We start from the raw sequence: 22,193 nt of genomic DNA, 5'->3' as shown, positions 1-22,193 counted from the left end.
TTGTCTCTCACCGATCAATGTCTTGGAATCCTATTAAACTCTTTGTCTGTGTTACATTTTGAGTCAGTGATTTCCACAGATTATTTATTGTGTTGCATAAAAATATTTCTTTTTACATTTTTGCCTTTATTGGACCAGATTCTGATCTTAGTTACATTAAAGTCAATGAATTACCCTGATTTACACTGGTGAAAATGAGATCAGATTCTGGCTGATTAACTTTTAATTTCATTGGGTGTCAAGGGATAATTAGGAAAACCTTATGAGTCTTCTTTTCACTTTTCATTACTGTATACACCTCTGTCATGTCATCTTTTGTATCCTCACTAAACTAAACAGGTGTGGTCTTTTTAATCCATTCCTCTGTGCCTCTAGTAATTTTGTTTGGCTTTTCAGGCTAGTTTCTATTTTTGCTATATCCTTCTGGAGACAGGGTAACCAAAACTGAATTTATATAGAGTCCCACCTATTTGTATTGATCAACGCTGTTCCTGTCACTTTGATTGAAATAAGCAGCTGATCTTGTTATGAATTTAGATTGCTAACCATGAGTAGGTGAATGGCAGCATGTACAGCAGAAGTCATAACATTAGTGTCTGCATAATACAACTTTTAGTTGTAATAATCTTTTTTGGATTCTTTTTTTTTCTGTGATCTCATTCAGAATGTTGACATTTCTGTTACACCGTGACTTTCCATAGCCTGTAATTGACCTGTACCTGCCCAGAGAGATGGAAGTGGATCAAGATAAAAAGTGGAAGTTGTGTTTATATTGATACTAATGATTAGGTTCCTGAGAGTTTGATCAAATAAAAAAAAAGAGCACGTCAAAAAATGACTGAATTTCAGTGGAAACAATTGTAATATTAAGGATTCTCATGCAAAGAAAGTGGTGTGATGTCTAGAAGGAAGATAGGCTGTGATTAAGAACTGCACATGCTCAAATCCAGAAGTCTGTTCAGAACAGAATTTCACATGTGCTTAACTTTAAGCACATATTTAAGTTCTGTTGATGTCAACTTTGAAGTAAAGCATGTGCTTAAGTGCAGCCCCGAAGAGGCAGGTTTTCCTGAACTGATGCCATATTGCTTCACTGTGGGATGATAATCATCTCATTTTGCCATAAAAACTGCTCAACAATACATTGCAGGACATCCAAAGAACTCTGCTGCAGTCATTGGTAATGATGTTGATGCCCATTTTAACAGTGACAGGGAAGTTTATGTTTAGAAGGATTTTGAAACTTTTTTTCCCCTCTAGAAAACAAATATAGACCACAGTGGGTTTTATTTTAGATTATATATGGAATGCATCCGATGAAGTGAGCTGTAGCTCACGAAAGCTTATGCTCAAATAAATTGGTTAGTCTCTAAGGTGCCACAAGTACTCCTTTTCTTTTTGCATTTATCACCAGTTGCTGTTGCCTAACTCCACCTACTGACCAAATAGGAAAACTACATGGAAACACATCAAACACATTTGGAGTAGATCCCTGGCAGGTTCTTGCACAAAATGTTATGATTTTATGATTCTTGTACAAAAAATATGGTTCGTTTAAGCTGATTTCATTATTTGTATAAGATGTTTTCTAATTCAACAAATAGAATTTGCCCTAATGTATTTCTGTATTGCACTGATACTTGCTACTAGTTGGGTAATTAAGAAAATTAAAAATTAAGGCTGAATATTTGGGGAATCTTCCTAAAAGTGAGTTCTAATAGGCTATGGAATAAGTTGCCAAGGGAATTAGTAGAACCCAACTTACTAGAGAAATTTTAAACTAGACTGGACAAACTAGCAGAAGAAATATAGTAGGGAACAATCCTACCATGGCTGAAGGATAGACAATGATTTCAGTCTCCGAAATGATATGGACACTAGTACAAATGTATGAACGATTATCTTCAAATACATTCCCTCCAAAGGATCATCACTGTCATCTTGTTAAACAACTTCAGATCTTATTGAAACGACATAAAACTTCTAATTGCAGAATCCTCAATATTAGAAGATTGTGCCCTGATAGGGAGGACTTGGAAGAGCTGAGCTCAGTTCCCTGCTCCTCCCAGTCTTCCTGTGTGTTCTTGAGCAAGGCTCTTAGGGCCAGATTTGTAAAGGTACTTAGGTGCCTAATGAGGTAGATAGAGCCCTGGTGAGGTTTTCAAAAGCACCTAGCTGCCTCTTTACATGCCTTTCAGAGTAACAGCCATGTTAGTCTGTATTCGCAAAAAGAAAAGGAGTACTTGTGGCACCTTAGAGACTAACCAATTTATTTGAGCATGAGCTTTCGTGAGCTACAGCTCACTTCATCGGATGCATACCGTGGAAACTGCAGCAGACTTTATATACACACAGAGAACATGAAACAATACCTCCTCCCACCCCACTGTCCTGCTGGTAATAGCTTATCTAAAGTGATCATCAAGTTGGGCCATTTCCAGCACAAATCCAGGTTTTCTCACCCTCCACCCCCCCACACACAAACTCACTCTCCTGCTGGTAATAGCCCATCCAAAGTGACAACCTCTACACAATGTGCATGATAATCAAGTTGGGCCATTTCCTGCACAAATCCAGGTTCTCTCACCCCCTCAACCCCCTCCAAAAACACACACACAAACTCACTATCCTGTTGGTAATAGCTCATCCAAAGTGACCACTCTCCCTACAATGTGCATGATAATCAAGGTGGGCCATGTCCAGCACAAATCCAGGCTTTCTCACCCCCCCCCCCCTTTTTTTTCCCTGGACACACACACACACACACACACAAACTGTGTGTCCCCAGGGAAAAAGGGGGGGGTGAGAAAGCCTGGATTTGTGCAGGAAATGGCCCAACTTGATTATCATGCACATTGTGTAGAGGTTGTCACTTTGGATGGGCTATTACCAGCAGGAGAGTGAGTTTGTGTGTCGGGGGGTGGAGGGTGAGAAAACCTGGATTTGTGCTGGAAATGGCCCAACTTGATGATCACTTTAGATAAGCTATTACCAGCAGGACAGTGGGGTGGGAGGAGGTATTGTTTCATGATCTCTGTGTGTATATAAAGTCTGCTGCAGTTTCCACGGTATGCATCCGATGAAGTGAACTGTAGCTCACGAAAGCTCATGCTCAAATAAATTGGTTAGTCTCTAAGGTGCCACAAGTACTCCTTTTCTTTTTACATGCCTTAATACTGTAAAAAAAAAATCTACCTCTTAGGGTATGTCTGCACTACAATGTAAGCCCAGGGTTAGTGGGCCTTAAGTCAGCTGACCCTGGGTTAGAGAACCCAGGGCTTGAGCATCTACACTGATGGTTACCGGTACGTTAAGAATTTTCTAACACAGGCTTGAACCTGGGGCTCTGGCATCCACGCTGCAGCAACCAGACCTTAGTTAAACCAACCAAATCCCAGACTCCCTACATACCCACAACAAGCATCATACTCCAGAATACCTCCCACAAGCATCAAGTAATCTTTAATTAAATATTCTGTCATGTGATGAAATCTCCAAAGTTGGCAACCCTACCAGAGGAGCCCCAAGGTGCCCCACTCCTGCCCGCACTGCCGGAGGAGCTCTGGTCCACCTGCCTCAGTGCTGCCCTTGGCCCATCCCATCCCCCTGGGTCAACTAAGCTCCAAGCCACCAGCTGGAGCTGAGCCCCTGCCAGCTTCAGGGGTGGTGGGAGGGCGGGCAGGGCCTCAGAGCAGAACATGTGCGGGGCCATGGTCTGGGTTAGGGGAGGCTTAGCCTGCCCTTGTCTTTGATATCCACCACCCATAATTCTGGGGCCACTAGGGTGCCATTCCAGCTGACCAGGTCATCATGCACAACGGTTGGCTCCATTCTGGGTGAAGCACCCAGCACCTGGCCAAACTCCTCATAAAACAGGCATGATTTTGACAAGTTCCCCAAGGTGCAGTTCTGGTACCTGGTTTTCCGGTACTCACTCTTGAGCCACTTAACCCACTCCCTGCACTAGTCACTGGTTTGATATATTTGCAAAGCTGCCAGCTTCTTCACTATTTGCTACTGTGTGTGGTCATTCCTGGTCCTCTTACTGAAGTCCACAGTTCTGCTGGCCTTGCACCAGAGAGTATCCAAAACCAGGCTGTGCTCCTGTGACCATGAAGCAGCGAGCTTTGCAAAAAGGCTTGTTCTGTTCTATCTCCATTGCAAACACGGAAGGCTCTCCGATGGTGTGTAGGCAGCTCAATGATCAGAAGACAATGGATGGGTTAACGCTGACTTACTAAGCTGCTGACGTACACCGAGGGTGGTTACTGCTGTTTTCTATAGAGTAGATTGAAGATTCTAGATAGAGAAGACAAAGGAAGATAGCAAGGACAAAGGAAATTGGTCTATGGGATTGTGGGATAATTTCTGGAGGACTCCCAGGACCTGAGTCAAGCGGGGCAGCATATACTCTGCAAAGCAATAGGGCTTGAACCCTGGGTCAAGGTCCTGGTACCCTGTGTCTGAGCCCTGGGTTAGCATGATTTGTGTGTGGACGGATGTGGGGTTAGGCTTGAGCCTGAGCCTGGGCTCACATTCCAGTGGTAGTGCCTCAGTTTCCCATCTGTACAATAGGGAGAACAGCACTGGCCTACCCCGGGGGGGGGCAGTGAGCATAAATACAAATAAGATTTTGAGTTGCTCCAATAGTACGGTAACAGAAGGCATATAAGTGTGTAAATGCCAGTGTTACCTAATTTATGTTTTAGCTTTTTGGTAAAGCGTTTTAAGTATCCACAATATAGAGGGGGATATTTGAGGAATCCTTGGGGTTTAGAGATGAGTTTTTCTTGGAGTCTCATCCAGATATTTCTGGCCATAAATATAATGAGAATCAAAGTCAATGAACTGATAAGAGGGAAACGTTACTAACAAGCAATGGACATTTCTACAGGGTGCATGTGTGTGTTAACACTCGCATGAGCAGGGAGGAGTAAATATTTTTCTTCTTACAGCCACTGACATTAACAATTTGTGACCTGTAGTGTGCAGTTTAAGCATCAACTCATTTTAGAATCAGAGAATTGTAGGGCTGGGAGGGACCTCAAGAAGTCATTTAGTCCACGCCCCCATGCTGAGGCAGGAGCAAATATACCACGGTCCATCAGATTATGTATACCATGATCAGATTTTTAATTCACAGGCTATTTCTAATTTTGCTGTTTATAACAAATGTTTAAACACAGTTCCATATTCTCATCCTGAACAGCTGCAAGGCATTCTTGAACTTGCTTTTTACTTCTTTCCTTTAGATGCAATTTACCTCCTGTATCTGAGAAATATATAGTGGACGTTGGAGTAAAGACAGACGTCGTGACAGTCAATCCCAGCATTATTACTGAAAGGTCAATTCTTTTATTTTTTTTAACCCCTTTAGACTTTTCTTCTGTCTTCGCAAAACAGACAAGCAAAAGTGTCACAGAAAATCTGGCTGCAGACAAGACTTAAAGGATCGATCGTGTAATATGCTGAGCATTCTGGCCCCAATCCACCGAAGCACATAAGCACATGCTTAAGTCCCACTGAAATCAGCAGCATGTGCTTAAAGTTAAGCAGGGCCTTATGTGTTCCCAGTGAGTCAATGGCACCACTCACACGCATAATGTTAATTGCATGCTTACGTGCTTGCAGGACTGGGGCCTTAGGTCCACATCCTGCTTGCCTCACTCAAGAAGTCCATTCAATGTGTCTCCTTGCATGAGTAATGTGACTGGGATTTGGCCCCAACAAATACAAGCTGCTTTCAAACATTACATTTTAGATGTTTCTCTAAAATTTCTGCTCTGAGGTGATATTAATTCTTGTATAATCACTGACACTGATATGTGTTAATACGTATCGAATACCATTGGTAAAAACATTTCAAAATTTAAAGTTTTCTACCTAAATTTTGATGGAAAATATAAGTGATGAAATTTTTGTGGATATTTTTTCTCATTTTTTGACCACTAGTCAAAGAATTTATTGGCTGGGAAAGGAAAAATATATCCATGATTTTCTCTCTCCCCCCTCCCCTTTTTGTTACCAAAACTTTTTAATGACATATTTCCTGCCATCTACAGAGCTAAGTACATTTTTGTTTGTTACTGAAACATCATTTCAGAAGAAATTTTGCAAGCAGCACTATTTATTAAGATCAGGGGGGTTTCATTGTGCCAGGGAATCTTTATTGAAAGCTTCTTGTTGGTTAGTTTAAGTCATATTGGAACTTCACAGCCTGATCATCGCTTGTACCCGTTGATCTTTAGATTCCATAAGCTGCAGAAATGGAGGAAACCTTTCTATGATGTGCTACAGGTTTATGAAAATGCCTCAGTGCTGCTGCCTGCTTTCTACAACACCCGCAACACAGATGTCTCTATCCGGGTCAAATATGTCCTGGACGATTTTCAATCTCAGCAAGCTGTCTACTATTTCCACCCTCAGTATCTCATCAATGTCTCGCGCTACTGGCTTGCTCAAGGGGTGCGTGCCAAGCGGATTAGCACGGGATTGATTCTGGTGACTGCTGCCCTGGAGCTCTGTGAAGAGGTCCACCTTTATGGCTTTTGGGCTTTCCCCATGAACCCCTCAGGGATTTTTATAACTCACCATTACTACGACAATGTCAAACCTCGCCCTGGCTTCCACGCAATGCCCTCAGAAATCTTCAACTTCCTCCACATGCACAGCAAGGGGATCCTGCGGGTTCATACTGGGACTTGCAGCTGCTGTTGATGATGATGATGATTTTTCCTCTGATGTAAACGTGCAACAGGAACTCAGTTTAGTGCAGAAGAGTTTTATTACATCCTGAGATTATGCAATAATTGTTCGATATCGATTTCTCAAAGCATTGCGTCCAATAGAAGCTGAGATTCCAGCATCCTTCCTGCTAGTTGTGGTAGGGTTATGTGATTTGGGTGAAGTGAAACTCGTCCATCATAGGATATGCACTACCCTGAAAATCAGACCAAGAAGCACATTTCCAATAGGTTTTAGAGATATACAGAGCACATTAGTGTAGCTATCATTTCACTTTCAGGAAAAGCAACAAACTGAACCCATTGGGTAAAGCGAATTTTAGCATATACTGCAGAACATGAGAAAGGTGTTTTGACTCATAGACCACTGGGGACACTGCTGATTTTATTGAAACTGCTGTTCTCTTGCATTAGGGTTTTAAAAACAAATTCTTTAAGCATTATTGTAGTTGTAAGGGGAGAGGTATAAGCTGTGGTCTTTATTGTGTAATGATGCATAGCATCGATGAAACATGTCTGTGTAATATCTCATGGTCAGGTTAGCTCATTGGTTAGAAGCCAGGCAGGACAGAACAGGTGGTTAAACTGCAATTCCCAGCAAAATGTAACTGCATCAATCTTATCAAATCATAGCTTCCTCTTCTTTGTTTTCCCACATACCTCCTTGTGTCTTACCCGCCTCCCTCCCTTCCCCAAACACGTTTTCTTCCTCAGAGCCTGAAATACTTTCCGTCTAGCTTAAAAAAGCTAATGGTGTGTGTTTGCTCCTGCAGTCACAAGCTCTGGACTTCTGACTGTTTTTTGGCAAAGTAATATATTGGTCCCATAGAATTCTGCCAGGACATGTGAGTAGTTCTCTTGAAGCCCCTGAGACTATTCTACATGAGGTTTGCAGTACTGATTTTTGGGTTCATACAGCATCAACCATAGGAGACAACAAGGCTCTTCTTGCAGATTATTTTTTTCGGATTATTTTGATGAAGCAACAGAATGATGAGGTACTTCCCCCATTGGGAAAACTTTCTAGTTACTTAATATTTACAGCAGTTGGTGGAAAGTAAATGCTGTTGGCTGGAGGGCTGGGAGGAGATAGAAATGAAGTTAAACAATTGAGTCACTTCTCATAGTTCGTGTGTGTTTAATTTAAAGTTATACATTCAGAGACCTTAAGTGTATGAATTAGACATTGTCTTCTGTTGGGGACACGGTTGTGAGTGTTATCCCATCTTAGCACTAACCTACACTTAAAAGTTTTACCATCATAACTATGTCAGTGATGTCAGAGGGATTTTTTTGCTCACATAGTTATGCTGGTAAAAGCCCTAGGGTAGTTGCAGTTTTATAAAAGGCGCCTTATACTGGTACAGCTTATTTCAGTGCCTGTACGGAAATTTGTCTATGAGTCAAATCTCCTTCCTTTGAAGTTTTTAAGGCCAGGCTTGACTGAAAAACAAAGGTGTGATTAAAGAGAGGTTAAAAGGCATAGTAGAGAGAGAACTCTTCTGTTTATTGTTGCCAGTTCTGCTGAGGTCTGATTCTTGATCTGTTGATGTCAATGTTGATGCCAAGTTAGTTTCATACATTGAACTTCATGGAACTTGTCTAGTTTGGGGACAGATTAATTTAGTTCCCGGGACTTACTTTAATGGCCTGTAGTAGAGAGCTAATACGGCAGATTCCAGAGTTCTTAATGACTTCAGGATATTCTGATTCCTCATCCCTATTAGGGGTAGGCCAAGGATGTAGAAGTTGGATCCAGACAAGGATTATGTAGCCATCTTTTTCAGAAACCAAATTTGCCAAATCTGACAAGCTCTCTCCCTTCACTGCCCTATTCCAACACTATTTCCTTCCCTTCTTTCTTCCCTCCCTCTTTCTGACCCTGAGATCTTTCTTCTTCTGTTTGGCTTTAATCCATCAACCTCTCTCCCCCTAGCTATTTATAATATTTCTATCAATTTAGCATCTAACCCTTCTTACCTCCTTTCATTCCAGTCTCCCTTTCTAAAGGCCAATTTGAAGTCAAACACAAACTTATTGATTCTAGTAGTAGCAGGCCTAATTCTCTATCTCCATTGACAACTGCACTCTCCTTCTTATTTTACAGGCCCACAACCTTGGTGTTATCTTAGACTCTTCTTTCTATGTATATCCAGTCTCTCACCAAATTGCCTAAATTCGGCTTGCTGAATATCAACAATATCTGCTCTTTCTCCAACCCCACCATTAATAACGTACTTGCTGGTTCTCTCTCACCTTTATTACTGGAACTTGCTCCTATCTAATCTCCCTGCTTCTCACCTCTCCTTTCCAGTCTTCTTTCTGTTTCCCCATTCTGTCACATCAGTCCTTTCCTTAAGACCCTCCATTGGTCCCGTCTCTTACTGTGTCAAAATCAGTCCCCTACAGAGCCCTGTGTGATCTCACCCCATTTATATCTCACATCTCTGCTTTCATTTCTCTCTCTCCCCCATCCTCTGCCCATGCACTTCCCAAACTTTTCCCATGGCATCCTACATCTTTATAACACTCTCACCTTCATGCCCCATTTACCTGAGACACTCTTGCTGTCCTCTCTCTCTTCCTTCAACCTCACCTCTTCAAACAATACACTTTCTCATTTTCCTCACCTGAATTGTTGTGCAGTGTCTTGTCTTATTTAGATTTGAAGTCCTAGGTCAGTAGGTCATCCAGTCCAACCTCCTGCTCAAAGCAGGACCAACCCCAACTAAATCATCCAAGCCAGGGCTTTGTCAAGCCTACCTTAAAAACTTCAAAGGAAGGAAATTTGACTCATAGACCTTAATTGGCATGTAAAGAGCTGTGTACCTTTATGGAGCTACAGGAGGATCTGATATAAGGTTTTGCCTAGGGTTTGAGTCCGAATCAGGGGCCATGGGTTTTTAGTTTACAATGTAGAGATCTCAGAAGCTGTTCTTGCAAGACTTTGACTCTCTCCTTTGAAATTTGGTTTCAGAGCTCCGTCCTATCCCTATATCTTTCAAAATTGCTTCTATTATAAACAAAACATAAAGAAAACAAATCTGAAAGGAAGAGAAGTACAGTTGTTTTAATTAAAAAGTCAGTGTTTACCAGCAGTGACCAGGACGATGTTTGGAGATGCTACCACACCTCCCTTTCCTTAGAACAGGAAATACTGTGATATTTAAGATTCTGCAGCCTGTTGACTATGTAACAACCATCACTGTAATTGATTATAGCATTTCAGAGCTCATAGGGGAAAGCTCACGGGGGAAAATACCGAGTGAAACAGAAGAGATGCCGATGCTTCAGGGTCCTGTAGTTTTGTTGTCATACTGTAGGCACTGAAGGTATATTACATTTGAGCAAGCATTAATTTGTATTTAACAGACATAAAATACTAAGCACACACTATATGAGCGGATGAATGTCTGAGTGAGTGGAATGTTTTTCCTTGATTTAATATGCAAAAGAGGTCTGCAACTTTGATGTGTTGACTAAACTAATGGATGTATAGGGCCTTGATGGTAAAAGTGTGATATACAGAGCAATTTAGACTACTGGCTATGGCATTTGAGAGGGATTAGGAGGCCTGAGTTCTATTCCCGTTGCTGAGTGACCTTAGACAAGCCATTTTAACTTCTGGGCCTCAGTTTCTCCACCTGTGAAATAGGGATAATAGTGGTCACCTACTGTTCACAAAATACCCTGAGAGCCTCGGATGAAAAGTATGATATAAGAGTCAATATTTTTGTTAGAGTGGCATAATATTTTTCATCCCTAAAATGTTCCACAAACACCAACTAGCTTATCCTCACAACTCCCTGGTGAGGTAGCTAAGTATTAACACCTGCATTTTATGCTTGAGGAAACTGGGGCAGAGGTAAATTAGGTGAATTATCACAAGGTGAGTCAGTGTCAAAGTTGAGATAAGAACTGGTGCACCGTGTCTTGCCTAAATCTCTAGACAACATTGCCTTTTGCTATGTGTTAAGCTTTATAATAATAAGAATGATCCTGAATCCCTGACTTAGCTTTGACTGGTTCTGCCTGAATATGGATTGAGTAATGATGTCAGCATTTGGCTCAATATTTCTTTGCTGCTCTTTTTGCTATGGTTACTTTGCTGAGGAAATGTCTTTGCTTTATTGGTTGACGTGAACAACAGTGACTGAAAGGAGGCTGATGTATTGTTTGTGACAGATACTTATAACAAGGGAAGACTTGGAAAAGCATCTGTAAGTGGGGAGAAAATGGTGCAAATCTGATTTTCATTATAAGAAAGTGTGTCAATTTTTAGGACAGGAAAGAGGATAATGGAAAACACAACTACATGGTAACAGGCCTTTCCTTTTCTTTGTTTGCTTTACATAACTGATTGATGTACCTCAACCGGGGTTACACTGTAATAGGTGCAGTTTTACTGTCTTTAGAATTTGGTTATGATTCTATAATTACTCTATTTTTTTAACAATTTAAAAATGTATATGCAAGATACTTACACATCTGCACCAAAGGCCCAGTCCTGCAATGCTTATCCAGATAAAATTCCCATGGAAGTAAATGGGAGTTTTGTTTGTGTAGGGACTGCAGAAACAGGCCCCAAACATGTGTAGGAAGATTTTCATTATAGTGTACATAGCTGTATAGAATTAGATATATACAGTCATACACAAACTATGTAGATCTAGAAAAACCCATATCATATATGACTAGCCTATGAAATAACATGTATGCTATTTCCTGGAGAGTTTATGTTTACCTGCCTGGTATGTTTTGCAGAGTGTTGCTCAAAAGCTGACTTGTGAAAAGTGAATGCAGGTTTGAAAATGCCCTAAGTAGAAACTTTAGTCCAGTTCTCATCTTGGGCCCCGATTCTGCATTAGGCTCCATAAAGTCAGATGCCTGTATCCGCACAATGACTTCAGTGGGGCTCTGCACAGTTGCAGAGGTCTAGCTTCATGGAGCAGCTTTCAGGATGGGGGTGTGAGACCACGGAATGCTGATCCACTCTTTCCAGGATGCAAATAAATATAACGGAGCGGAACAACACTCCTCAGATGCACAGTGGTCATTACCTGTAAAATGTTACTGTAGAATGAGATGCACAGGGCTCAGTGCCAAAGTTTATGGCATAGGCACCCTGCCTGATGCTGCAGATTAATCAAAAGGAGGAAAAGAAGGATTTTAGGGACAGCTCCACCATCCTTTTTTAATACCATCATTTCTTATCCCGTTCAAGTACTGTTAAGCTTAAGAAAATACCTCCTTGAAATCAGGAAGCTCGTCGAATTGGATGGTATTTTGCTTCCCTTCCCCTTCATTCAAACACTGTATGGTAAATGACTGCCTAGGAAGGAGTACTGTGGAAAGGGATGTGGGGATCATAGTGGATCACAAGCTAAATATGAGTCAACAGTGTAACACTGTTGCAAAAAAAGCAAACATCATTCTGGGATGTATTAGCAGGAGTGTTGTAAGCAAGACATGAGAAGTATTTTTTCCGCTCTGCACTGATTAGGCCTCAACTGGTGTATTGTGTCCAGTTCTGGGTGCCACATTTCAGGAAAGATGTGGTCAAATTGGAGAAAGTCCAGAGAAGAGCAACAAAAATGATTAAAGTTCTAGAAAACATGACCTATGAGGGAAGATTGAAAAAATTCGGTTTGTTTAGTGTGGAGAAAAGAAGACTGAGGGGGGACATGATTACGGTTTTCAAGTTCGTGAAAGGTTGTTACAAGGAGGAGGGAGAAGAATTGCTCTTAACCTCTGAGGATAGGACAAGAAGCAATGGGCTTAAATTGCAGCAAGGGCGGTTTAGGTTGGACATTAGGAAAAGCTTCCTAACTGTCAGGGTGGTTAAGCACTGGAATAAATTGCCTAGGGAGGTTGTGGAATCTTCATCACTGGAGATTTTTAAGAGTAGGTTAGACCAGTGGTTCTCAAAGCCGGTCGCCGCTTGTTCAGGGAAACCCCCTGGTGTACCGGACCAGTTTGTTTACCTGCCGCATCTGCAGGTTCGGCCGATTGCGGCTCCCACTGGCCACAGTTCGCCGCTCTGGGCCAATGGGAGCTGCGGGAAGGGTGGCCAGCGCGTCCCTTGGCCCGCGCCGCTTCCTGCAGCACCCATTGGCCTGGAGCAGTGACCTGTGGCCAGTGGGAGCCGTGATCGGCCGACCCTCCAGACGCGGCAGGTAAACAAACTGGTCCGGCCTGCCAGAGGCTTTCCCTGAACAAGCGGTGGACCAGCTTTGAGAACCACTGGGTTAGACAAACACCTGTCAGGAATGGTCTAGATCAGGGGTCAGCAACCTATGGCACACGTGCCAAAGGCAGCACGCAAGATGATTTTGAAGTGGCACTCACACTGCCCGGGTCCTGTCCACCGGCCCCTGCTCAGCCCGCTGCCGGCCCCAGGTCCCAGCCACCGATTCCGGGCGCTCTGCTTCCATCCTGGGGTCCTGGGCACTGTCCCGGGGCTCTGAAGCCGCCCCCAGCTGTGGCCCATTGCCCCCAGCCTGGGGCAGTGAGGGGTGCAGACAGGGGCAAGAAAGGGCGCAACTCAGCACCCCCACCTTAAAAATTGTTCCCGTGCCACCGTACTGGGATATTTTAAAGTCCTGATTTGCTGCTTACATCACTATAACGTCACGTGGAACAGTACATTGCATTTAACGTTGTGCATGCCATCTCATAGAATCATAGAATCATAGAATATCAGGGTTGGAAGGGACCCCAGAAGGTCATCTAGTCCAACCCCCTGCTCGAAGCAGGACCAATTCCCAGTTAAATCATCCCAGCCAGGGCTTTGTCAAGCCTGACCTTAAAAACCTCTAAGGAAGGAGATTCTACCACCTCCCTAGGTAACGCATTCCAGTGTTTCACCACCCTCTTAGTGAAAAAGTTTTTCCTAATATCCAATCTAAACCTCCCCCACTGCAACTTGAGACCATTACTCCTCGTTCTGTCATCTGCTACCATTGAGAACAGTCTAGAGCCATCCTTTTTGGAACCCCCTTTCAGGTAGTTGAAAGCAGCTATCAAATCCCCCCTCATTCTTCTCTTCTGCAGGCTAAACAATCCCAGCTCCTTCAGCCTCTCCTCATAACTCATGTGTTCCAGTCCCCTAATCATTTTTGTTGCCCTTCACTGGACTCTCTCCAATTTATCCACATCCTTCTTGTAGTGTGGGGCCCAAAACTGGACACAGTACTCCAGATGAGGCCTCACCAATGTCGAATAGAGGGGAACGATCATGTCCCTCGATCTGCTCGCTATGCCCCTACTTATACATCCCAAAATGCCATTGGCCTTCTTGGCAACAAGGGCACACTGCTGACTCATATCCAGCTTCTCGTCCACTGTCACCCCTAGGTCCTTTTCCGCAGAACTGCTGCCTAGCCATTCGGTCCCTAGTCTGTAGCTGTGCATTGGGTTCTTCCGTCCTAAGTGCAGGACCCTGCACTTATCCTTATTGAACCTCATCAGATTTCTTTTGGCCCAATCCTCCAACTTGTCTAGGTCCCTCCCCTCCAGTGTATCTACCACTCCTCCCAGTTTAGTATCATCCGCAAATTTGCTGAGAGTGCAATCCACACCATCCTCTAGATCATTTATGAAGATATTGAACAAAACCGGCCCCAGGACCGACCCTTGGGGTACTCCACTTGATACCAGCTGCCAACTAGACATGGAGCCATTGATCACTACCCGTTGAGCCCGACAATCTAGCCAGCTTTCTACCCACCTTATAGTGCATTCATCCAGCCCATACTTCCTTAACTTGCTGACAAGAATACTGTGGGAGACCGTGTCAAAAGCTTTGCTAAAGTCAAGAAACAATACATCCACTGCTTTCCCTTCATCCACAGAACCAGTAATCTCATCATAAAAGGCGATTAGATTAGTCAGGCATGACCTTCCCTTGGTGAATCCATGCTGGCTGTTCCTGATCACTTTCATCTCATGCAAGTACTTCAGGATTGATTCTTTGAGGACCTGCTCCATGATTTTTCCAGGGACTGAGGTGAGGCTGACTGGCCTGTAGTTCCCAGGATCCTCCTTCTTCCCTTTTTAAAAGATTGGCACTACATTAGCCTTTTTCCAGTCATCCGGGACTTCCCCGGTTCGCCACGAGTTTTCAAAGATAATGGCCAATGGCTCTGCAATCACAGCCGCCAATTCCTTCAGCACTCTCGGATGCAACTCGTCCGGCCCCATGGACTTGTGCACGTCCAGCTTTTCTAAATAGTCCCTAACCACCTCTATCTCCACAGAGGGCTGGCCATCTCTTCCCCATTTTGTGATGCCCAGCGCAGCAGTCTGGGAGCTGACCTTGTTCGTGAAGACAGAGGCAAAAAAAGCATTGAGTACATTAGCTTTTTCCACATCCTCTGTCACTAGGTTGCCTCCCTCATTCAGTAAGGGGCCCACACTTTCCTTGGCTTTCTTCTTGTTGCCAACATACCTGAAGAAACCCTTCTTGTTACTTTTAACATCTCTGGCTAGCTGCAGCTCCAGGTGCGATTTGGCCCTCCTGATATCATTCCTACATGCCCGAGCAATATTTTTATACTCTTCCCTGGTCATATGTCCAACCTTACACTTCTTGTAAGCTTCTTTTTTATGTTTAAGATCCGCTAGGATTTCACCATTAAGCCAAGCTGGTCGCCTGCCATATTTACTATTCTTTCGACTCATCGGGATGGTTTGTCCCTGTAACCTCAACAGGGATTCCTTGAAATACAGCCAGCTCTCCTGGACTCCTTTCCCCTTCAAGTTAGTCCCCCAGGGGATCCTGGCCATCCGTTTCCTGAGGGAGTCGAAGTCTGCTTTTCTGAAGTCCAGGGTCCGTATCCTGCTGCTTACCTTTCTTCCCTGCGTCAGGATCCTGAACTCAACCAACTCATGGTCACTGCCTCCCAGATTCCCATCCACTTTTGCTTCCCCCACTAATTCTACCTGGTTTGTGAGCAGCAGGTCAAGAAAAGCACCCCCCCTAGTTGGCTCCTCTAGCACTTGCGCCAGGAAATTGTCCCCTACGCTTTCCAAAAACTTCCTGGATTGTCTATGCATCTGTTGCGATTTTTCCCCCTACTGTAAGTTGCGGGGTACATTTGACAAAATGTCAGCTCCTAAGAAAGCAAAGTTAAATGTTCGTTCATTTCACTTCACAGCAACATTTGGTGTTTAAGTCATGGCAAGGTTTTGGTGCACTTTGTAAACTGTTTTGATGCAGTCAAGTCCTTTTTGTTAGAAAAAGGACAAAACTACACCAAACTGGATGATGACAAATGGCTGAGTAAGCTCATGTTTCTAACTGACATCACCACTCATGTAAACAAACTCAACCTCCACCTCCAGGGCTCAGGGCAAACGGTTCTGGATCTTTATGAAACCTGGAAGGCATTTGTTGTAAAACTACCCTTTTATTCTCGGGGTGTTTGAATTTCAACTTTCTGCTACTTCCAACACATAAAAGAGCTATCTACATGTTGCACTGTCAGTGCTGATGAGATTGGAATGTACATGCAAGAACTGGAATCAGAATTTTCTGACAGATTTCAAGATTTCCAGCGATTTGGCCCAATGCGTTCTTTTCTAATTAAACCTGAAAAGTTCAATGAAAGCAACTTGGATTTGTCTGTATTTCAGTGGATGGGTGTTGAAGATTTCGAAATGCAGCCCATTCAGTTAAAAAGCTCAGAATTGTGGGCATCAAAGTTTGGAGATCTGCGGAGTGCACTTAAAGCTACCGACAGAGATCATGGGGCCTCTATTCTGACCTGCTGGACATCCCTGCCAGCAAAATTTAACTGTTTGAAGAAAATTGCATTTGCAATGCTTTCAGCATTTGGATCCACATGCCTGTGTGAATAGGTATTTTCACACATGAAATCTTTCCTCTGTCCTTCTTGGAGCCAGTTAACAACTCATCACTCAGAAGCCTGTGTGCAGCTTAAATTATCCAAATGCATGCCAGACATTGGAAGACAGCAAGGAAAAGCAAGGGCAAGGATCACACTAAACTGATAAGATCCGCATTTTAATTTAATTTTAAATGAATCTTTTTAAACATTTTAAAAACCTTATTTACTTTACATACAACAATAGTTTAGTTATATATTGTAGAGAGAGACCGTCTAAAAACGTTAAAATGTATTACTGGCACCGCAACCTTAAATTAGAGTGAATAAACGAAGACTTGGCACACCACTTCTGAAAGGTTGCCGACCCCTGCTCTAGATAATACTTAGTCCTGCCATGAGTGCAGGGGACTGGACTAGATGACCTCGCGAGGTGCCTTCCAGTCCTAGGATTCTATGATTCCATGAATATCCAGTGTTAACGCAGCTCCTTTTTAAAAGGCCTTCTAAAAAAGGTACATCTGGGTGCTAACAAGTGTCTGTCAATGCTCCTTTAAGGAAACAAGGGGATGGTTTGCTGCTCACAAATACACCAGCCAAATGAGGAGTTGACGAGGATCCTGTTCCATTTCTGAATGCAGAGATTTTAGACAGGAAAGGCTGCAGGCCCTTGGCACCAAATCACTGATCTGCCAAAGCAGGGACTTGTTCAGCTCTTCAGCTTCACTTTTGGAGGTTAAAATTTAATTTCAGGCATATTGCTGAGAACGTAAAAAGTTGAGATAGGGATGGAGTGGGGGGGATAATATTAGGAGTTAATCCCTGGATACTGATATTATCCTCAGGAGACTCAGAGAGAAGCTGTATTAGATGAACCTCAAAACATGATATGAAGTGATAATAGTACCTGGGGAATGCAGGCTCACGTCGGGTAGGAATGTATACCATGTAGGGAGGGAAGAGGGGATGGGACTGCTCCATGTTTAGTGACTGGTCCATGAAGAGGTTTATGAATCTGCTACTGCTTCCCGCTAAGGGAGTTAGTCTTTTAGCATAAGTAGTACAGCCTCTTGCTTTTAGCTCTAGAGAGCCCATGTTCAACCCCTGGTCTTGGTCCAAGCAGGTTGAGTGGTATTAGGTCAATTACATATTACGACACAGCTGTGGTGGTTCTCCTGGGGTAGGGAAAAGTCCGGTCACAGGCTGCACAGGGAGACACTAAGGCTATGTCTACACATGGCCACGTGCCTCCCAGCCTGGTTCAACAGACTAGGGTTAGTGGGGCTTAGAATATCATGGTTGGAAGGGACCTCAGGAGGTCATCTAGTCCAATCCCCTGCTCAAAGCAGGATCAATCCCCAATTTTTGCACCAGATCCCTAAATGGCCCTCTCAAGGATTGAACTCACAAATGCTCTAGAAATAGCTGTGTAGAAGTAGGCAGCAATTTGAAGGGTGGCTCAGGCTGGAGCTATGGCTCTGAAACCCACCCGCCTCCCTGGGCTTCAGAGCCTGAGCTCCAGCTTGAGCCGCAATGTCTACATTGCTATTCTTAGCGTGGGAGGCTCCCTGCCACAGGCTGTGTAGACACATACCCTAACCGCCCTGTGTGCCACGGAGCAGTGCTTGGAGGGTCTCCAGGACTGTACATAGGAGCGGTCTGCTCATGCCAAGTAGGTCTATGACATCCCCCAACCAACTGGCTATCAAAGCCACATGGGGAAGAGTGTAATAGGCAGGAGCCACGACTATGCTGCCGAGGCTGTATTACTGTGGAACTACATCTTGGAGGCTGTAGAAATAGCTACATAGTTGCTGCACAATTCATTCTGGAGCAGGGTGGCAGGAGTCATTTCCCCACAGCCTCATATAGCTTGCCCCCAGTGAGGCTTGGTGGAAGAAAGGGGTAATTCACCCGAGGTGACTTGATGAAGTAAGAGAGGGCCGCAAAAATCAGCATTGTTCCATGAATGATTTACACTGACTGGATGGTTCATTAAATCAATAGGAACATTGACATGAGAGTGATCAGGCTGGTTAATAATACAAGAGCAATCACTGACACAGCAATATTGCAAGCATTAGATTTTTATACCGTAATATGTAATGCAGTCATTTCTGCTAGAATGGCTTCTTTGCATAAGGAGGAGCGGGTCCTGAATGAATGGTGCTGGGGCAAGTGACTGGAGGCTTTCCTCCTCCTGTGACCCTTATGAGGCTCTGATATTTGCCGTCAGACCCCTAACTTTACAAAAAGGGGAGCTGCTCTTCTGAATAGTTTGTAGCTAGATCTGGATGCAGTTTTTTGACTGAAACTTTTTCCGTTAAAAAAAATGCAGATTCAGTGATGCTGAAACCTTTCCTGAATTCATGTCAGTTTCACCAAATTGTTTTGGTCAGAAAACAAGCCTAAAAAAAAAAAAATCTGAAAAAAACAAAATATTTCATTCTGACATTTTCAGAACAAAACATGTGGATGTTTTGGTTCAAAACCATGTTTTGTTTCAAAATTTCCTTCAATTTTCTTTAAGAAAAATCCAAAAACATTAAAAAATGATCCAAGCCAAAACATTTGGATTTTGAATCAAAACTAATATTTTTTCTGATTTTTTTTTTAATTGCTACTGAACCAAACAATCTGTTATATAGCTCTATTATGAACCCTGCAGAAGTCCCTTCTCTATCTAGTTTACATCTCAGGGTGCAGAGAACTCTTTGCTTTTTAACTAGTGAGCAAAAATCCCACTGCTGCAAAATCCCACAGTCTGTACCCAGGCAAAGAGGCATATTGCAGTATTCTCCTTGGAATTTTGGAGTCAATGGGGGTTGTCTGATTTACGAATAAAGCTCCCGTCCTCAGTAGGTGTTCAGCATGCTGAGGGCCTGACCCAGAGCCCATTGAAGCTATTAGAAAGATTTTAATTGACTTCAGTGTGCTTTGGATCAAACCCCAAAGGTTCAGAGGATTGGGCCCTGAGAGTAAACTGCAGGATCAGCCCTTTGTTTGTCAGTGATTTGTTTTAATAGAAAATGAGATTTTTATAAATTGCAGATACTGTGCAGTAGCAATATTGTGGTTTAAATTGTGTATGTGTATAAACAGGAACGAAATCCTATCTGGAGGCAAAAATGTGTCTCTCCCTGCTCCCCCACTCCCCACTGATATCTGCACTTTCATGGTTATCTCTGAGAAGTGTTACATTTTAAATCATCTATGCAAATCATTTAACTGAAGCAACATAAATTGCCATACAAAATCATAGGAGCTTCAGTTATTAATGAGACTTCCATATACAACTGTGTATGTACATTAACGACATGCCTTTAGAAAAGGGATATTCTGTGCTGTCTTTAAATAGCTGTGTGGTGTTCCTTGGTGATATTAACTATTCAGGACGAGAACCCAATCCCGCTCCATTTGAGGTCATAATGAGTTTTGCCATTGGCTGATAACTGGTATCACTGGGAAAACCCTATCACACTGTGGTCCTTTTAATGTAGGTGAAGCCATGGGGTATTAGTGTGTCATTTGCATGGTATTCAAAAATCAACAGTAACTGTTCTTAGGAAAGTGCTTTTCAGTAACCCTGGAAGAAATCCAAAGGTCTACTAACGTTAACGTTTAGGGGCCAGATACTGAAAGCCTTGTGAACCTCAAACTGAGTGTTTGAGGTACAAAAGAATGCAGGAATGTGTCTTACTGGGAGACCAGAGGAAGAAAAAACTGGCTTGAATGCATACAGGATTGGAAGTTTGTAAATAAATGATCATGCTATTGACATGTCTGAGTTTCTCTTTAGAAAGCCATAAATGTTCTAGATGTTTGATCTTTAGATGAGTTGATGTGCATTATTCTTAATAACACCAGTCATTGTAATAGGTGTCAGCATGCAGAATGGTTACAAATTAGTAAAATTTGTGCAAGGAAAGCAGATAATATGTTGGATATATCTTGATACTTATATCCTGTTGAACTGCACTAAGATGGACAAGGAACTGAAGTGTCTCCACTAGTCGGTACAACTTGTATGAACCATGGTTAATTCCAACATTAATGGTTAGAAGCAAGCAGGACTGAACTCATCCCTGTCTATTACACCATCCTGATTATAAGGTGTGATACACATTTATGCACATGTGACTACAGGGCCTATTTCTTTAGTTACGAAGAAATTTGCTTGCTACTATACCTAGAAGAGGAGATAGTGATTTGTTGCTTCTTTCCTGGGTCCCCCTTATTGTAAACCACAAGCTCTCTGACCAGACATCAGTGTTCAGCAAATGTAAATTGTACTATATTCAAAAGAGGCCTTCGAAAAGGAGAAAAAGAGAAGGAAAATGCTGGTTAAATGTCCTCCATTTTCATCCGATGGAAACAAATGCTCCAATTCACTGGAGCAAATGTCTGTGTCTTCATGCTGATGGAACTTGGGCTATTACTAAAATAAACGTTGTTTTGTTTTTTGTCAATTTTAAGTTGAAAAAATCCAAATGGAGTCTCCTTAGTTTCATGCTGATTTGTTAATGATCTCATGTTCAGTGACTCATGGGTTTACTGAAATCTTCCACCTTGTAATTTTTGCTTATTGTTTTTGTAGCTGTATTATGGGTGTGATAGAAAACCTATCAACTGGTGTAAACCATAACTAAAAGAGTAATCAGGGTATTTTTTTTGTCTGTGTCACTGTGTTTGAAAGACAATTTAACTATCAAATAAACCAGTCTAACAGTTTCATCTGAAAAGCAAACTTTGCACTACTTCTTTTTGTGCTTCCGTACTAATTTGTGTCTCTTACAGTTCCTTGTCTCCGAACACATAGAGCCAGAACCTCTGTTGGCATAAACCAGCTTGTAAATGGAGAGTGAAGTCAATGCAGCTATGTCAATTTGCACCATCTGAGGAGTCAATACCATCATGATTGTACTTTGAATGTTAAATCCTGCAGTATTAAACAGCAGTCTTAAAACGCTCTGATCTGATCTATCTATGCATCTCTAATGAATTTGTCTCCATGTATCTAGGCTCCTTCCACCAAATTATGAGTAATATCATTTCTGCCTGCAAAAGGACCAGACTCTCAACTGCTTTCTTGTTTTAGACAATTTCCTAGGTGCAATTCATTCTCGGTGGTTGCTCTGTTGTAAGAGAATCTTTCTCAGGATGTTCTGCAGCTGCTGTTAATGAGGGCAACATTGCAAAGAGGAATCTTGCATCATGCTGCAAAAGTAGCAAAACTCGGTGCGTTTATATACTGAATCTATATCGGCAGAAATCTTGGCCTCATTCTGATCCTTGAGGGTGGGAATTATTAACCAAGGCCTTTCACCTGAGAGCACCCACCTCTGTGGTCACTAAGAGTTCTAGCCAGGAAATGGTTAATCTCAGCCTCTCTCTTTCTCTCTCTGCACTAGTAATACTCCCATCACTGCTGTTTTTAGGCACCATCTTGTTCAAGCCAGTTTGTTTATGTTACGCCAAACAACTCCAGCAGGTTCTATTTCTGTTATCTGTACTGAAAAGTCTAAAAGTCCCATCACACTTTGGAGTTAAGTAACATTGAGCAATCCATGCTGAAGCCCATGAGTTCATTCCAAATGCTGCT

At 42.7% G+C, this 22,193-nt stretch overlaps 1 protein-coding gene across 2 annotated transcripts in view; it reads left to right on the top strand.

Moving 5' to 3' along the window:
* ST8SIA5 (ST8 alpha-N-acetyl-neuraminide alpha-2,8-sialyltransferase 5) overlaps nt 1-21,513 on the top strand; it is an 83,195-nt gene extending 61,682 nt beyond the window's left edge. Inside the window, exons 7-9 of one of the 2 annotated variants that reach the window (XM_084628054.1) lie at nt 5,253-5,345; nt 6,249-6,883; nt 21,389-21,513. In XM_084628054.1, the coding sequence (XP_084484180.1) occupies nt 5,253-5,345; nt 6,249-6,717 (562 nt within the window). In that variant the 3' untranslated portion in view covers nt 6,718-6,883; nt 21,389-21,513. Of the gene's footprint in view, nt 1-5,252; nt 5,346-6,248; nt 11,135-21,388 lie in introns of those variants that run through there. The other variant, XM_084628055.1, reaches the window with a different exon arrangement.
* The last annotated feature ends 680 nt before the right edge of the window (nt 21,514-22,193 follow it).

Source organism: Lepidochelys olivacea, assembly GCF_965140295.1.
Source record: "Lepidochelys olivacea isolate rLepOli2 genome assembly, chromosome: 5".
NCBI lineage: Eukaryota > Metazoa > Chordata > Testudines > Cheloniidae > Lepidochelys > Lepidochelys olivacea.
The sequence above is the reverse complement of the archived record's forward strand: the minus strand, read 5'-3'. Positions and strand labels throughout refer to the sequence as shown.